The sequence below is a fragment of the Narcine bancroftii genome, chromosome 12 (genome assembly GCF_036971445.1).
Source record: "Narcine bancroftii isolate sNarBan1 chromosome 12, sNarBan1.hap1, whole genome shotgun sequence".
Classification (NCBI taxonomy): domain Eukaryota; kingdom Metazoa; phylum Chordata; class Chondrichthyes; order Torpediniformes; family Narcinidae; genus Narcine; species Narcine bancroftii.
In genome coordinates, this window is record NC_091480.1 from 60,981,228 (window position 1) to 60,999,021 (window position 17,794).

General features: G+C 52.9%; 1 protein-coding gene and 1 long non-coding RNA gene across 2 annotated transcripts; both read left to right on the forward strand.

Annotated features, from left to right (window-relative positions):
- The first annotated feature begins 159 nt into the window (after nucleotides 1-159).
- Nucleotides 160-2,978, forward strand: LOC138747222 (uncharacterized). Its single transcript, XR_011347377.1, has 2 exons — nucleotides 160-555; nucleotides 588-2,978. It is a non-coding gene; the product is annotated as an uncharacterized lncRNA (long non-coding RNA).
- A 5,340-nt stretch (nucleotides 2,979-8,318) lies between these two features.
- slc48a1b (solute carrier family 48 member 1b) lies at nucleotides 8,319-15,239 on the forward strand. The gene is made up of 3 exons (XM_069906255.1): nucleotides 8,319-8,601; nucleotides 11,379-11,546; nucleotides 13,512-15,239. The coding sequence occupies exons 1-3, from the start codon at nucleotides 8,472-8,474 to the stop codon at nucleotides 13,646-13,648; spliced, it is 435 nt and encodes a 144-aa protein (XP_069762356.1). The 5' UTR covers nucleotides 8,319-8,471; the 3' UTR covers nucleotides 13,649-15,239.
- Nucleotides 15,240-17,794: the final 2,555 nt, after the last annotated feature.

Sequence of the window (17,794 nt, forward strand, 5' to 3'; positions counted from 1 at the left end):
AGGGAGAGGCAGGAGGTGGTCATGTCCTCGAGGGAGAGGCAGGAGGTGGTCATGTCCTCGAGGGAGAGGCAGGAGGTGGTCATGTCCTCGAGGGAGAGGCAGGAGGTGGTCATGTCCTCGAGGGAGAGGCAGGAGGTGGTCATGTCCTCGAGGGAGAGGCAGGAGGTGGTCATGTCCTCGAGGGAGAGGCAGGAGGTGGTCATGTCCTCGAGGGAGAGGCAGGAGGTGGTCATGTCCTCGAGGGAGAGAGAGAGAGAGGAGGTGGTCATGTCCTCGAGGGAGAGAGAGAGAGAGGAGGTGGTCATGTCCTCGAGGGAGAGAGAGAGAGAGGAGGTGGTCATGTCCTCGAGGGAGAGAGAGAGAGAGGAGGTGGTCATGTCCTCGAGGGAGAGAGAGAGAGAGAGGAGGTGGTCATGTCCTCGAGGGAGAGAGAGAGAGAGGAGGTGGTCATGTCCTCGAGGGAGAGAGAGAGAGAGAGGAGGTGGTCATGTCCTCGAGGGAGAGAGAGAGAGAGAGGAGGTGGTCATGTCCTCGAGGGAGAGAGAGAGAGAGGAGGTGGTCATGTCCTCGAGGGAGAGAGAGAGGAGGTGGTCATGTCCTCGAGGGAGAGAGAGAGAGAGAGGAGGTGGTCATGTCCTCGAGGGAGAGAGAGAGAGAGAGAGGAGGTGGTCATGTTCTCAAGAAAAAGAGAGGGGAGATGGTCTGGTCCTTAAGGGAGAGAGAGGAGGTGGTCAGGTCTGAGAGAGAGAGAAGAGGTGGTCAGGTCTGAGAGAGAGAGAACAGGTGGTCGAGGGAGAGCAAGGAGGTGGTCAGGTCCTCCAGAGAGAGTGGGGGGGAGGTGGTCAGGTCCTCATTGGGGAGAGAGGAGGTGGTCAGGTCCTCGAGGAGAAGTGATCGTGCTTGAGGGAGAGAGAGAAGGTGGTCAAGTCCTCGAGGGAGATGGTGATTGGTCAGGTCTTTGAAGGGGGAAGGTTGTCAGTTCCAAGGAGGGGGGGTGATCAGGTCCTTTCCCTCCTCTCCCCCTCCCACTCCCTCCCTCCCTCTCACTGCCCCCTTCCCAGCCCCTCCCTAGCAGAAGCAGCAGTGAATGAGATTTACTACATTGACAGCAGGCTCTTTAAGCATGGGTTTCCTTCAGTGGAGACACCATACAGCTTAAACCCCTCAGCCTTCTGTCTGCTTTTACTTTCACAAAAAGAAATATCTTGAGAGTTCACCGAAGATGATCTGTTTTTTAAAGTGCGTTCAGTTTTTTTACTCTGTACGTAAAGATTTGTTTTTTGCTCTATATAATTAAGTGATTCACCTCTATTTGGGAAGATTGAATGAAGGGTTGAGAACGTTGCGTGGGGTGGGAGTTTTAACATATTAATCCCTTTCTTCTGTCCACAGTCCATGCTATCCTGAGTTACCCTGCTGCTCTTTTGCACAATTCTCATATGTACTCTCTTTCTCCCAATAGTAGGGCAAGGCTGGAGGAGGGCTGAAAGGCCTCCTGTCCTAGTGCAACAAGCCAGAGAGGGGCTGAATGGCCTCCTGTCCCAGTATAACAGATAGAGAAGGGTCCAAGGTGATGCGACCCACTTGCTTGTGTTCCCTCAGAACCTTTCCCATCTGCAGACCTGTCCAAATGTCTGTTGAACAGTGTTAATTGTCCCACCTCGACCACTTCCTGTGGAAGCTCATTCCACACACCCACCACCCTCTGTGTGTGTGGGAGGGGGTAGTTGCCCCTTGGGTCCTCTTGGTGCGAGGGGAGTCTGGGATTTACACTGGAATTTGGGCATGGGTTGGGAAAAGAGGCTGAGGAATCTGGGTGGTCTCACTCATCATGACATAAACTGATTTCCCCCTTCTCCAGTAAGCTGTGTCCTATCCCTGTTGAATTTGCAGCCGTCTTGATGTCCCCGCCCCCGTGTCGCAGGGGTTGCTGACGACTGGGGTTACTGGAGCACCCTGCTGTGCAGGGAAGAGGAGGCTAGAGTGGAGACGGAAGGAGATTGATAATGGTCTCACAGTGCTCCAGACCTCATGCCCAGTTTTCTGATCCCACCGATCATGTGCAGACAATCATGTCCTTTAATTCTCCACAGCTTTGAATCGCTCTGACAGTGCAGCTCCCAATATCCTGCTTTTACTTCCAAATTATCTTGCAGTAACTTGGCTCCATTTCAATCCTCTGTGGCTGTTTCTGTGGAAAAAGTACAGCAAAGGAAAAGAACAGATTATCTTGGGTATATTTTGTAGAGAATGTTAGCAAGATATTTTTTCCCCTGATGGGTGAGATCGGGGAGCGGATATGGGTGCAAGGGCTTGTCACCTGCCTTCTGTTTGATGGAAGAGATTTATTTTTGCTGTTTTTTTAAAAAATTTAGAAAACTATATATCTATTAAAAAAAAAGAAAAATATTTGTAATTTTAGTCTGTGGCATGGGACAGGCAAGAGCATGGAGCTGGAGATTCCTGGACTCGTGTAATGTGTGCGAGGGCACAGTGTATCAGTGGATGATTGTACAGCCATTATCAATCATGTAAATATATATATATTTTTTAAATTGTGATGCATTTCCTTTCCTCTTCCTCTACTATGCACCCAACCCCAGTTGATGTACAATCCTTCTCACTACCAGATGTTCCAAGTGGGGCTGAGGTGAGCAGGACTCCAATTCGATCTCCGATCCAAGCAGGGAGCAGTGAGATCACCAGCCAGGGCCATTGAGAGCACATGGAGAAGTCTCCCTCCTCACCATAACCTCCACACATTCTGTCCAAACAACCTTAAAAATTCCACATTTGGAACTATTTCCACAGGGCCTTGAGCCCCTGAAATGTGTCGAGTTGAAATTCTCTCTGCGTTTCTGCAATTAATTGACCCACTCTCTCCCCACAGCCCTGTATCAGTCCCCACACTCTCTCCCCACAGCCCTGTATCAGTCCCCACACTCTCCCCACAGCCCTGTATCAGTCCCCACTCTCTCCCCACAGCCCTGTATCAGTCCCCACACTCTCCCCACAGCCCTGTATCAGTCCCCACACTCTCCCCACAGCCCTGTATCAGTCCCCACACTCTCCCCACAGCCCTGTATCAGTCCCCACACTCTCCCCACAGCCCTGTATCAGTCCCCACACTCTCTCCCCACAGCCCTGTATCAGTCCCCACACTCTCCCCACAGCCCTGTATCAGTCCCCACACTCTCCCCACAGCCGTGTATCAGTCCCCACAGCCGTGTATCAGTCCCCACAGCCCTGTATCAGTCCCCACAGCCCTGTATCAGTCCCCACAGCCCTGTATCAGTCCCCACAGCCCTGTATCAGTCCCCACAGCCCTGTATCAGTCCCCACAGCCCTGTATCAGTCCCCACAGCCCTGTATCAGTCCCCACAGCCCTGTATCAGTCCCCACAGCCCTGTATCAGTCCCCACAGCCCTGTATCAGTCCCCACAGCCCTGTATCAGTCCCCACAGCCCTGTATCAGTCCCCACAGCCCTGTATCAGTCCCCACAGCCCTGTATCAGTCCCCACAGCCCTGTATCAGTCCCCACAGCCCTGTATCAGTCCCCACAGCCCTGTATCAGTCCCCACAGCCCTGTATCAGTCCCCACAGCCCTGTATCAGTCCCCACAGCCCTGTATCAGTCCCCACAGCCCTGTATCAGTCCCCACAGCCCTGTATCAGTCCCCACAGCCCTGTATCAGTCCCCGCAGCCCTGTATCAGTCCCCGCAGCCCTGTATCAGTCCCCGCAGCCCTGTATCAGTCCCCGCAGCCCTGTATCAGTCCCCGCAGCCCTGTATCAGTCCCCGCAGCCCTGTATCAGTCCCCGCAGCCCTGTATCAGTCCCCGCAGCCCTGTATCAGTCCCCGCAGCCCTGTATCAGTCCCCGCAGCCCTGTATCAGTCCCCGCAGCCCTGTATCAGTCCCCGCAGCCCTGTATCAGTCCCCGCAGCCCTGTATCAGTCCCCGCAGCCCTGTATCAGTCCCCGCAGCCCTGTATCAGTCCCCGCAGCCCTGTATCAGTCCCCGCAGCCCTGTATCAGTCCCCGCAGCCCTGTATCAGTCCCCGCAGCCCTGTATCAGTCCCCGCAGCCCTGTATCAGTCCCCGCAGCCCTGTATCAGTCCCCGCAGCCCTGTATCAGTCCCCGCAGCCCTGTATCAGTCCCCGCAGCCCTGTATCAGTCCCCGCAGCCCTGTATCAGTCCCCGCAGCCCTGTATCAGTCCCCGCAGCCCTGTATCAGTCCCCGCAGCCCTGTATCAGTCCCCGCAGCCCTGTATCAGTCCCCGCAGCCCTGTATCAGTCCCCGCAGCCCTGTATCAGTCCCCGCAGCCCTGTATCAGTCCCCGCAGCCCTGTATCAGTCCCCGCAGCCCTGTATCAGTCCCCACAGCCCTGTATCAGTCCCCACAGCCCTGTATCAGTCCCCACAGCCCTGTATCAGTCCCCACAGCCCTGTATCAGTCCCCACAGCCCTGTATCAGTCCCCACAGCCCTGTATCAGTCCCCACAGCCCTGTATCAGTCCCCACAGCCCTGTATCAGTCCCCACAGCCCTGTATCAGTCCCCACAGCCCTGTATCAGTCCCCACAGCCCTGTATCAGTCCCCACAGCCCTGTATCAGTCCCCACAGCCCTGTATCAGTCCCCACAGCCCTGTATCAGTCCCCACAGCCCTGTATCAGTCCCCACAGCCCTGTATCAGTCCCCACACTGATCCCATTGCCCCACTCCCCCCCACAGTCCTGTATCAGTCCCCACACTGATCCCACTGCCCCGCTCTCTCCCCACAGCCCTATAATCAGTCCCCACACTGATCCCACTGCCCTGCTCTCTCCTCACACTGATCCCACTGCCCCACTCTATCCCCACAGCCCTGTATCAGTCCCCACGTTGATCCCACTCTCCCCCAGAGCCCTGTATTAGTCCCCACACTGATCCCACTGCCCCACTCCCATACTGAGGAAACTGGTTTACGAGGGCTCTGCAGCTGCCTCACTCGCCACTGCTGTTTGACCCCAGTCAATTTTTTGAAAACCTTACTTTGATGGAACTGGTTACAGAAGTGGGTGGCTGTTCTCCATTGTGTCATCTGGGACGGTGTCTTCTTGCTCGCTCTCCTCCTCTTCCACCCTGGCCTCTTGCTTTCCCTCCTTCACCCCTCTCCCTGTATCCCCCTCCACCCTCACTCAGCCTTTTGTGACAACCCTGAGCCACCTTGATACAAGTGTATATCTCATTTAGTGTATAATTCATTGTTTTACTTTTAATTTTTTTTTAAATCTATATGACAATGTAATGTTTTAAAAAAAAAAAAACTTTTTTCCTTTTGTACAAAGTCTGGATTGACTGTAGAGATCTGTAGCAAACGTGTATACCAGCGATTAAAATTTTTTAATAAAACCTACTATATTTTTTTGGTGGATTTTGTTGGTTCATCACCCTGCTTCCAGCTGGTGAAAGCTGGTAGTGTACTGCTACGCAGAGACACCCCTGGGATGTTAGTGCATGAACTGAGGAAAGTGCTGGAGAAACCCACCACATGTAAAAAGGCAGTTAACATTTCAACAAGAGTGCGTAGGTTTAAGGAGTGGAAGGAAATTTGAAGGGGACCTTTTTTCACACAGAGTGGTTGATATCCAGAACTGACTACCAGAGGAGGGGGATATAGTTCCTGGGTTAAAGAGGCATTTCAACAGTCATGGAACATTCCAGGGCACGGACAGGCCCTTCGGCTTACATGTCTGTGCTGAGCATGATGCCCAAATTGAGCTCCATCTAGCTGCCTGCCCATGATCAGTTACCTCCACGTTCATGGATTTGTGGAAGCCTCTCAAAACACCGTTGAAACTGCTCCTACCACTACCCTTGGCTGCCCCTTCCAGGCACCCATCACTCTTGGTGTCAAAATCACTGGGGGGACTCACCATGGGATTCCCACCCTCTGATCCCTCAGCCAGTGGTTTTCAACCATTTATTTCCCACTTGCACCCTCACTCTAAATAACTTCTAACTAATCCCACTCCCTCCAAATCAAAGGAGTAGCCATGGGTTCCCGCATGGGTCCCTGTTACACCTGCCTGTGGGCTTGGTGGGGAAATAATCCATACTGCAAGCCTACTCAGGCAAGATTCCACCCCCCCCCCCCAACTCTTCCTCTGGTGTATTGATGACACCAGCGATGAATTTGTCAACTTCATTCACTTCAAGTCCAACTTCCACCCTGTACTCAAACTCTCCTGGTCCATCTCCAATAACACTCTCCCCTTCCTGGATCTCTGTCTCCATCTCAGGAGACATGTTTTCCACAGATACATTTTACAAACCCACCAACTTCAACAACCACCTGGACTACACTTCCTCACACCCTGTCCTCTGCAGGGATTCTATCCCCTTCTCTCAATTTCTCTGTCACATCTGTTCCCAAGATGAGGTCTTCCAGTCCAGATCTTCTGAAATGTCTGCCTTCTTCCACAAATGTGTCTTCCTCTCCACCATTCACTCACATCTCCATTTCCCATTCATCTGCCCTGGCCCCCTCTGCCCCCAGACACAACAAACATAGCTTCCCCCTCATTCTCACCAACCACCCCACCAGCCTCCGCATCCAACACATTCTTCTCTGGAATTTCCGACACCACAGGATCCCACCACCAGACACATTTTTCCTTCTCCCCTCTCGGCCTTCCGCAGGGACCGTTCCCTTCACGATTCCCTCGTGCACTCATCCCTCCCCACCCATCGCACCCCTGGCACCTTCCCCTGTGCCTGCAGGTGATGCAACACTTGTGCCCACATCTCCTCCCTCACCACAGTCCGGGGCCCCAAACAGGCCTTTCACGTGAAGCAACACTTCACCTGTACATCCACAGGACTTATTTACCCTTTCTGGCTTTCTCTACATCAGGGAGGCCAGCCGCAGGTTAGGAGATCGCTTTGATCAGCATCTCCTCTCCATTCACAACAACAGTGACCTCCCCGTCGCCAACTATTTCAATTCTGGGTCACACTCCCGCCCTCACATGCCTTGTGTACTGTTCCACCCTGACCACCCGCAGATTGGAGGAACAACAATTTTCAGTCTGGGCCCCCTCCAACCACATGGCGTGAACATTGACTTCACTGGTTTCCACTCAACCTGCTCACCTTCTTTTTCCTCTCCCCCCTTTTCCTGTCTTTCCATTTCTTTCACCTACACAGCCCTGCCATTCCCCTTCATTGCTGGTGTCTCCTTCCTTTCTCCTCCTAGCATCTCCTGCCTTTCCCCCTCCTACCTTTTTGTTCAGACATTTGCCAGTATTTTCTCATACTTTGATGAAGGGCACAGCCCCGAAGCGTTGGTTCTGTATCTTTCCTTTGGCTCGATAAAGGACACGGTTTGACCTGCTGAGCTTCTCCAGCATTTTGTGTTTTTACTTCCACCTGAAGTAATTCCTTATGAAATACAGAGCACCTGTGGCATAGGATGCCATTAGTGCTCTATGGTAAAGGATTACACAGGATGCCATTGGTGCTCTGTGGTAAAGGATTACTTAAAGGTGATATGTGAGTGGAAAAAAAGATTGAGAACTACTGGCCGAGACTCTTTACAACAGCTCTCAAGCTCTTGAACTTCCCCATTTGACCCTAACCTTGACCATCAACCCCTTCGTGACCACCAGAAGGTCAGTCTACACTACTGATGGCTCATTTTTGCACTACAACCAACTGAATATTATTTCATTTCTCTTCCTCTTTATATCTATTATCTCTTTTATTTTTGTGAGATCTTGCGTGTTAATTGTACTTAAATTGTTGGTATGTTGGCATATACCACATTATCCTTCCCCATCTACAGGTCAGAGGTGAGAGGGAACACTCCCCACTTGTCTGAGAGGAGTTAGTCCATGCATTCAACATCCACCACATTATCCTTCCACCATCTACAGGTCAGGACAATAATCTCTTAATTGATTTATTTATAAAGATGTCTTAACTCAATGGCAACAAAAGGTGGCTGGAGCCCAGAACACTGTTCTGAACATCTTTAGCAATGTCCTATGGATGGATGGTTGGAGCCCAACCACTCTCTTCCCATGGGAGGCGGTGTCCCATCAACTTGGGTTTTACAGGGGTTCCCTCACCCACACTCTGGCCCATCATCTCTGTGAGTTTAGGTTCACTGCCATCCAAACCCTTCCACCTCCTTCCTGCGAGGAGATGCTCGTAACCCAGTCTCCAAGTGTCCTCGCACCTCCTGCTCGCTGGGTGGTGCTGTAACCCAGTCCTCCTCGCACTTGTTGCAATGAGCCCTCCCCGCCTGCACGATGGCGCTGCAGAGTGCCTTTCGGGCCTGCCGCCTCCAGTGCTGAAGCCGCGGAGCTGCGTGTTGCAAGAGGCAGGATCAAAGCGCCCCCGGGTGGGCGCGGAGCGTTCCTTATCACACCCTTCCCCCCCCCCCCCCCCCCCCCCACTTCTCTGCTGTGGTCAGGCCCGAGTGCAATGGCGTTCAGCAGGTTGTGGCTGAAGATGGGCTACGCAGCTGTTGGCACCGTGCTGGGCCTGTCGGCCTTCCTGTCCTGGACCATCGGCTTCATGCAGCCGGCCACCGCTGCCTTCGGGGGCTTGTCAGGTGAGGCGGGGCCTGCCCACACTCCCGTCTGCTCCTTCTGCGAGCGGTCTGGCAGGTCACCCCTACCATGCACACTGCCGTGTGGGGAAGGGGAAGCACTGGGTAGGGGTCATTCAGGAGCCTGATGGCTGTGGGGAAGGCACACTGCCATGTGGGGAGTCACAGTGGGAAGGGAGAGTACTGGGTGGGGTCATTCAGGAGCCTGATGGCTCTGGGGTAGAAGCTGTCTTTAACCCTGTTGGTGCGTGACCTCACACCCCTGAGTCTTCTCCCCGACGGGAGGAGGGAGAAGGGAGCGTCCAGGGCGGGACGGATCCTTCAGGATGTCGGCTGCCTTTCCCGGGCAGTGGGAGATGTAGATGGAGTCTGTGGAGGGGAGGGGAGGTTTACGTGATGTTCTGAGCTCCATTCAGCTCCAGCTTCTCCCAACTTTGAGCAGATCAGCTCCCATCCCACGCTGTGATCCACCCAATATGTCTGCTCTCGATGGGGACCTGAAGAAGGTATTGTGGGACCGGGGGCCAATAAACTAACTTTGTGTTCAATGAAAGGAGAGGGGGGTTGGTGCTTTTTTCACCGTCTCATCAACGTGCTTGTCCCAGGTTTGCTGCCATTGAGGGAGAAGCAACAAGCCACTTGTCCTCTCTCCACTGAGGATCGGGCTTTGGCAGTTGGCAGTGTCACCCTTCCCACAGGGGTCAGTGATGGGCCCACAGTGGGTTCACAATATACACCAATGATCAGGAAGAGTGGGGGGGAGACGAGTGTAACGTATCAATATTTGCTGATGACAGTGAATGGGGCAGAGGATGAGGAGAGTCTGCAGAGATACAGACATGTTCAGTGAGTGGGCAGGGGTCTGGCAGATGGAGCAGACTGTTGGTAAATGTGAAGGTATCCACTTTGCAAGGAAAAATGGAAGATCAGATTATTGTTTTAAAAGTGAAAGGTTACAGCATCCTGTTGTGCAGAGAGACTTGGGAGTACTTGTGCATGAATTGCAAAAGGTTGGTTTGCAGGTCCACCAGGTCACAGGAAGGCAAATGGGACATTGGCCTCCATGTCTGCATGTCTGGGGGCTCCGGTTTCCTCCCACCGTTCAAAACGTGCCAGGTTGTAGTCAATTGGGTGTAATTGGGCAGCACGGGCTCTTAGGCCGAAAGGGCCTGTTGCCACTCTGTATGTCTGTATTAATATTAAATTAACTGTACAGGGTCCTGGTGAGGCTGCACGTGGAGTAGTGTGTGCTGTTCTGGTCACCTCTCTGGAGAAAAGATAGACTGGCTGTGGAGGTGGTGTAGAGGGGGTTCCAGAAATGAATGGGTGATCTTATAATGAGAAGGTAAGTGGAACGATGGCCTTCATTGCTGGAGGGATGGGATTTCAGAGTAGGGAGGTTCTGCTGCAGCTGGACAGGGTCCTGGTGAGGCCACAGGTGGAGTACTGCATGCAGAACTAGTCTCCTCAGTGGAGAAAGGATAGACTGTTTGTGGAGGTGGTGCAGAGGGGACTCACCAGGTTGGTTCTGGGGGTGAGCCTGTGGGGGGGAGATTGTCTCTGGGACTGTACTCAGTGGGATTCAAACAAATGAGAAGACATCTTATATAAACAGAACATAGAACACAGTAACCCTTTGGCCCATGATGATGTCACCTACACAAACATCTAAACCTTCCCAACCTAGTAACTCTTTTTCTTCCATCCATGTGCCTGTCTAAGTGTCCCTAATGTTCCAGCCTCCACCACCATCCCTGGCAAAGTATTCCACACACCTAACACTCTGTATTAAAAAAAACACCCCTGATGTCTCCCCTAAACTTTCCTCCCCTCCCCTTCAACATATGTCCTCTGGTGTTTGCTACTGTCACCTTGGGGAAACAGGTGCTGCCTGTCCACCCTATCTATGCTTCTCATAATCTTGTAGATCCTCTATTAAGTCACCACTCATCCTTCTTTGCTCCAAAGGGGAAAGTCTCAGCTCTGCTAACCTTGCCTCATCGGACACATTTTCCAATCTAGGCAACATCCTGGTAAATCTCCTCTACACCCTCTCCAGAGCTTTCACCTAATGAGGTGGCCAGAACTGAATACAACATTCCAAGTGTGCTCTCGCCGGGTTTTATAGAGCTGCAACGTTGCCTCTTGACTCTTAATGAAGGCCAACATATCACAAGCCTTATCTACCTTATCTCTCAAGGTGACCTTGAGAGATGTATGGATTTCAATCCCAAGGTCTCTCTGTTCTTCCACGCTGTTAAGAATACAACCATTAACCCTGTACTCAGCTTTCAAATTTGACCTTCCATACTGCATCACCTCACACTTATCCAGATTGAACTCCATCTGCCACTTTCCCGCTCAACTCTGCATCCTGTCTATATCCTTTTGTAACCTACAACAACTTTCAGCTCCATCCATGACTCCTCCAACCTACAAAATTATCAAAGGATTGACAAGATAGAACCAAGGAAGGTTCTTTCCACGGGGATGAGATGAGAACATGCGGAGTTATAAGCTGCGATATAACATGGGTCTCTCTCTTCCCCCCATTGTTCCCTCCCTCTCCCCGCGCTCCCCTCTTCTTCCCCCTCCCTCCTCTCCCTCTCTCTTCCTTCTCTTTCCCCCTCTCTCCCTCTCCCTTCCCCTCTCACCCTCTCTCCCCACTCTGTCCCTTCTCTCCCCCTCTCCTCCTATCTCTCCCTTCTCTGCCCCAATCTCTCCCCACTCTCTCCTTCCCCTCCCCTATCTCTCTCCCCACCCACCTCTTTCCTCCCCAGGAGTTCTTGCCCTTTGGACCCTGGTCACCCATGTGATGTACATGCAGGACTTCTGGAGGACATGGCTGAGGGGTCTGCGCTGTTTCCTGGCCGTGGGCCTGCTCTCGGCCTTTGTTGCCCTGGGGGGCTTCATCACCTTCCTGACCCTGGCCATCACCAAACACCAGAGTGAGTCGGGCGCGAATAAGGGAGGGGTGGGAGGTTGGCTGCTGAACGACAGACCCTGTCAGTGAGGCCTGGGTGTGTGTGTTTCTGCGACTGTATGTGTATGCGTGTGTATGACTCTGTGTGTGTCTGCGTGTGAGTGACTATGTGAGCATCTGTGTGTGTGTGAGACTATGTGTGTGTGACTGTGGTTGTGCCTTTGTTGTGTGTGAGAGAGAGAGACTGTGTGTTCAAGATTCCTTCATTGTCATGTAATATTACAGGAAATTGCCTTCTGCCTGCTGTAAGGCAAAGATTTGCCATTAGCATTGCCCGGTGCCCCTGACAGTCATGGAAAGAAAAGCAGAAGAATCAATGAATGTCCATGGATTCGCCTCCAGCCCCCGCAGCCTCTGCAGCCGCACAGACTCCTGCACGATCCATCGGCAACACAAACCCAGATCCAAACCTCGGACACTTTGGCCTTTGGTGTCTGACACCAATTGGGAACCCTTCCTGCCCTCAGCACCCTCACAAATCTCAGATTCGATACGGGGTTCCCATGAGTCAGTCCCTGGCTGCCTGTGTGGGTTCCTCACCCACTGACCACCTTGCTGGTCCACCACTGTGGTCACCGTCCTGTGGTGCGCATGTGTGTCACTGGCCATTTTCACACTGCACGTGAGCGGTGACCCTACTTTGTCCCGGTGAAATTCTCGGGAATTCAGGACCTTCCAGGCTTTTCATGCTGTGATCCAAATTCCTAGGAATTTGCCCTCCCCAGCAATTTAGGGGGGTCCCGCCCCCAACTGATGTTGCATTTCACACTCACAGGAGTAAGAGTAAGTTCACCCTCCCCATCCATCAGTTGTTCGCCCGCTCGCTCCCTCTCCACCACGCTTCAGCACGTCACGACGGCGACACAATGCAGGACGAATGGCCGACTTCGATTCCCATAATCCCTCACGCAGCTGGAACTGCTCTGGGAAATCCAGCTGCATAAGAGATTATGGTTAAGAAGGTCAACCTTTCATCCTGCATTGTGCTGGTGTCGTGATGTGCTGAAACAGCCTGCTGTTGTCGGGCGGTAAGTATCTTTTAATTTTAATCATCTACGTGACACAGCATGTAAGCGCTGATGTCACGAAGCTTCCCCTGCTTGGCCATTTGCCTTTTCATATTGCAGTGAGAAGGTGGTCAGGAAATTTTCCCAGGGCCACAGACCTGTTTAAAAATCCTGGGCCAACCTTTTCACGCTGTAGGTTCACGGGAGCGTTCCCGGGAAACTTCACTTTACACTGTGGTGTGAAAAAGCCTAGTGTGTGTCTGGGTGTCATTGCATGCATGTGCGTGTGTGTGTCTGAGTCTGTGCGTGAGTGCAAGTGTGCATGTATAGGTCTCTGTATATGCGTGTACACCCCTATATGTATCTGTCTGTGTGCATGTGTATGTGTACTCAAGTGAGTAGGGGTGATTGTGTTTGGGTGTGCATGCATGCCTGCGTGTGGCCTGTTTGTGTTTGTGAGTGTGTATGTGTGTGTGCACATGGATGGTCTGTCCTGCACACACACACAGCCTTCCCATCCACCTTTGATTGTGACCCTCGATGTCTCCAGACTTCACTAGCCAGGATCACTGGGAGCTGGTGGGGACATGGCAGGAGAGAAATCCATCTACCCCACCCCCCTCCTCCTGTGGCGTGAGGGGCAGAAGCCCACCTCTGCTTGTGTTCCAGTGCAAAGAGCCTTGTCTGTGTTGAGGTGGGTGAGAGGATGGGAAAAGGTCTGGAGGTGGATGGAAAGCACTGGGGATTAGTTAATCAGACATTCTCTCCCACTCCAATCCCCCTCTCCCCCCTCCCCTTTCTCTCCCCCCCTCTCTCTCTCCCCTCCTCTTTCACCCCCTCTCCTCACTCCCCTGTCTCTTTACCCTCCTCCACCTTCTGTCCTCACCCCCACATCCCACCCCGGTCTCCCCCCATCCCCCCAGGTCTGACGGATGTCCACAGTTACTACCTGACCTGTGTGTGGTGTGTTGTGTCTCTGAAGTGGGCAGCCATCCTCTCAATCTACGCCCACCGTTACTGCAACGAGTTTTCCGACATCAGCATCCTGAGCGACTTCTGACCTCGTTCCGACCCTGGGGCTGCACCAAGGACAGGGTCAAGACTCTGTGAGTGAGGGGTCATGGGCAGGGACCCAGCCCCTGAGGAATAGATATAACTCCCGTCACTCAGAGCTCCACCTCCCCACGGGATCTTCATCGTGCCTTCACCGAGTTGGCTCCAGCTAGCGCCATGGTTCAAAAGTCGTAGTGGGGTCGGTTTTAACTGTTCATTTATTTGTGTTCTTTCTCTCTCCCCATCCTCCTCCCCTCCCAACTCCTCCCACTTCCTCTTCCCTCCCACTCCATCTCCCCTTCCCTATCCTCCCTCTGCCTTCTCCCCTCCATCTCCGCCCTCCCTCCTCCATCTCCCCCTCCATCTCCCCTTCCCTATCCTCCCTCTGCCCTCTCCCCTCCATCACCCCCTTCCCCTCCATCATCCCCCTCCATCTCTGCTTTCCCCTTCCCCATCCATCTCCCTCCTCCCCTTACCCTTGCCCCTCCATCTCTGCCCTCCTCTTCCCCATCCATCTCTCTCCTCCCCTCTCCCGGCCCCATCTCCCCCCTCCCCAAACTACCTTTCCGTGGTGTCAGGGACCTTTTTTGTCGTCACTGCCCTGGTGTAGATCCAGTGGTCCTAACGGGAGCTCCCTTTTCCCTCATTCTCTCTCAACCCCCTTTGTGCAGCTCTCTCTCTCTCTCTCTCTGTACCTCTCTCATTTTCTCTCCAACTCCTCTCTTGCTCTTTCACTTTCTCTCTCTCTCACTCCCCTGCTGTCTACCTTTGTTTCTCTCTTTCTCCCCCTCACTCTCTCTATTTCTATTACTACCGATATCTCTCATTCTCTCATTTTTACTCTTCCCATCTTTCTCTTCTCCATCCCTTTCTCTATCTTTCTCTCTTCCTTATGCCTTCCTATGTCTCTCCCCCAACCCCCTCTCTCTCTATATCTCTCACTTGTTCTCTCCCTCTCTCTCACTCCCGCTCAGGGTAAAAGGTCAGATAATGTAAATGGTGGGAGATTGCAGAGTTCTAAGTCCCAGAGTGCTCTGGGTGTTCCACTGATTCACCGGGGTCTTGTGTATGGGTCCAGCAGCAGTGAGGAAAGCACACAGGATGTGACCGGTTACCGCATGGAGATTGGATACAGAAGTGGGGAGGTTGTGCTTCAGTAGTACAGTAAGACCAGACTGACAGAGCAGGGGACAGTGTCCGTGTCCTCATTTAAGGAAGGGCGTTAGTGTGTTGGGAACAGTTCAGATTCCTCCCTGGAATGGGTGGGACAGGGTGGGCTTGTATCCCCTGGAGTTTGGAGATGAGGACCAGATGGCAATGACTCAGATCCCAAGGCTGGGTGTGGGGAGGACGTCTTCTCAGAATCGAAAACCAGGAGGTCACTGGTTAAAAACTGGGGTGACTTGGTATTGAGGGAGGGAGTGAAGGGGGGGGGGGGGTGCTGGTGTTAAACGTTGGGCATTGATGCTGGTACACGAGGACATTGCGTGACCTTGCAGTGTTGAACTCTACAGACATTACATCGTGTTCGCAGTAAGGATTCAATGTTACTCATCAGTTTGATCACTTTATTCAAAATAAAAGCTTCCTGACAAAGAGCTTCAAATCAGACCGTTTCCCCCACCCCCCCACTCTCCTTCATCCAATTGAGCAGAAAGGGGACTGGGTGTTTCCTGCACACACTCCCCTGTGACATAAATGAGAGCAGGTCTAATCCGAGCCATAGCTACAATGTCCTGCGACTGACTGCTTGGTCACGGGAACTGTATACAGTGCTCCAGGTGTGGTTTGTCCCAGAGATACGGAGATGGGAACTGTACGGTGGTCCCGGTGTGGTCTGACCCAGGGATACAGAGACGGGAACTGTGCATGATGCTCCCGATGTGGTCTGTCCCAGGGATACGGAGACGGGAATTGTGTACGGTGGTCCCGGTGTGGTCTGACCCAGGGATACGGAGACGGGAACTGTGCACAGTGCTCCTGGTGTGGTCTGACCCAGGGACACAGAAACTGTATTTGAACTCCAGGTGTGGTCTGACCCAGAGATATGGTAACCCCTTCCAGTCCCTACACCCCTCACTCTGTGTTTTACACCAGAGAGTGTGTGAGGGGACAGGGCGGGGGGGGGGGGCGTGAGGGGATGGGAAGGGTGCAGGGGACGAGGTGGGGGGAGGGTTCGAGGAGACGGGGGGAGGGTTCGAGGAGACGGGGGGAGGGTTCGAGGAGACGGGGGGAGGGTTCGAGGAGACGGGGGGAGGGTTCGAGGAGACGGGGGGAGGGTTCGAGGAGACGGGGGGAGGGTTCGAGGAGACGGGGGGAGGGAAGCTATGAAGGGACAGGGCAGGGGGGGTGTGAGGGAACGAGGTGGGGGGAGTGCGTGTGTGAGGGGACGGGCGAGTGTTCAAGGGGATGGTGCGGGGAGATTCGGTGGCCTGTAAAAAGTTGAGTGATTGTCCTGGATTTCAAGCTGAGTTCAGTTTCTTTGAACTGAATGTCATTTCATTGGCTCTCAGTAACGTCCAAATATTTTAGCATTGCCCAGACAGAGCAGACTAAAGCAGAATGTTTCGATGTCGGATTCCTGAAGTGTTCAGTGTTCTCCACCTTGCTCGCCTCCGGTTGATGTTCCACACCCATGGGCTCTGGATAGAGATCTCTGTACCCTCTCTGATGCTGCACGGCACTAATGGACGATGCGCCGTTCCCACAAAATAAACTGGCGGAGCTGCTGGACCTGGGGTGGGCAGGGAGCGGATTCACAATGTTCCCTTGCAGGGTCCTGCTGGCAAATACCAATGGCTCTGTACAGGCTTTAAATGGCCTGTTGAAGGAGCTGACTTTTTTGTAATCCTGTGACCGCGGGGTCTGGGCCCAAGATGGCGGCGCCTGTGTTCAGCCGTGGCCTCGAAGGGTTGCAGACTGGGGGAGCAGTGGACTGGTGCAGGGCACCAGTAATGTGGAGACTCCCCCTCCCCGCACCCCCCCAACCCCCGCTGTTAAGAAGGAGAAGCAGAGGAGACAACTGTGAGGATGGTGACGACGGTGGCAGACCAGCGAGGGGCTCTGTGGTTGAAGACGACTTGTGGGCGAGGAACCCACACTCGGCTGCTAGCTGCTGGAGACTAATTCATGAGAACCAGGTATCGGAGACAGGATTCAAGAGGGTGCTGAAGGCAAGGTGGGCCCCCGAAGGGCCCTGGGTGCTGATGGCTTCCTCACCGTCTGGCGTTTGGATCTGAGTTCATGTTGCCGATGGTTTGCGCTGGAGTCTTGTTCAGCTGCAGAAGAACACTCAGTGACTGAGGGGACTCTCTTTTGCTTCTCTTTCTCTGACTGTAAGGGGCACCAGGCAATGCTTTTGGCAGACTAAAGGCAACAGACAAAAACCAGAACTTGGCCTGGTTGGCAGTGAGAGGAGTCCTCCCAGTCAGATTTTTCCTGTACAACTGGAACATTAGAAACATCTTCTCCTCACTGACGATCCACACAGGCGCACCTGTGCTTAGCCTGTGCTTAGGATGTGTGCTTAGCCCACTGCTCTACTCACTCCCCACCCATGACTGTGTGGCCAGGCACAACTCCAATGCTATCTATAAATTTGCCGATGACACCACAGCTGTCGGCAGAATCACAAACGTCAATGGGGAAGTGTACAGGAGGGAGAGAGATCAACTCGTTGAATGGTGTAACAACAACCTTGCACTCAATGTCAGCAAAACCAAGGAGATGATTGTGGACTTCAGGAGGAAGTCAGGGGAACACGACCCAGTCCTCATCGAGGTCTCAGTAGTGGAGCGGGTCAAGAGCTTCAAATACCTGGGGGTCCTAGATTTAACACCAATTCCTTTGGTGGCCACCTTCAGCACAACAGGAGGGATCTCTGGTTCAGAGTCATGCCAGTCCTTTTGGCAAGGTGAGCAATTTTACTTAAATGGAAGGATGCTGGTGATCAATGGTTGTGTGACATCATATCCTGTTTGAACATGCAAAAGGTTCATTATTCAATTAACAATTCAGATAACAAGATTCCAGAGGTTATGGGGTCTTTTCTTTATATTGATATTTTTCAACCTTTTTTTTAGTACCAGTCATCTGGCAACGCGGTTCGGTTTTTCTCCTCTTCTTTCCATCTTTTTTCTGCATTATTAGTTTT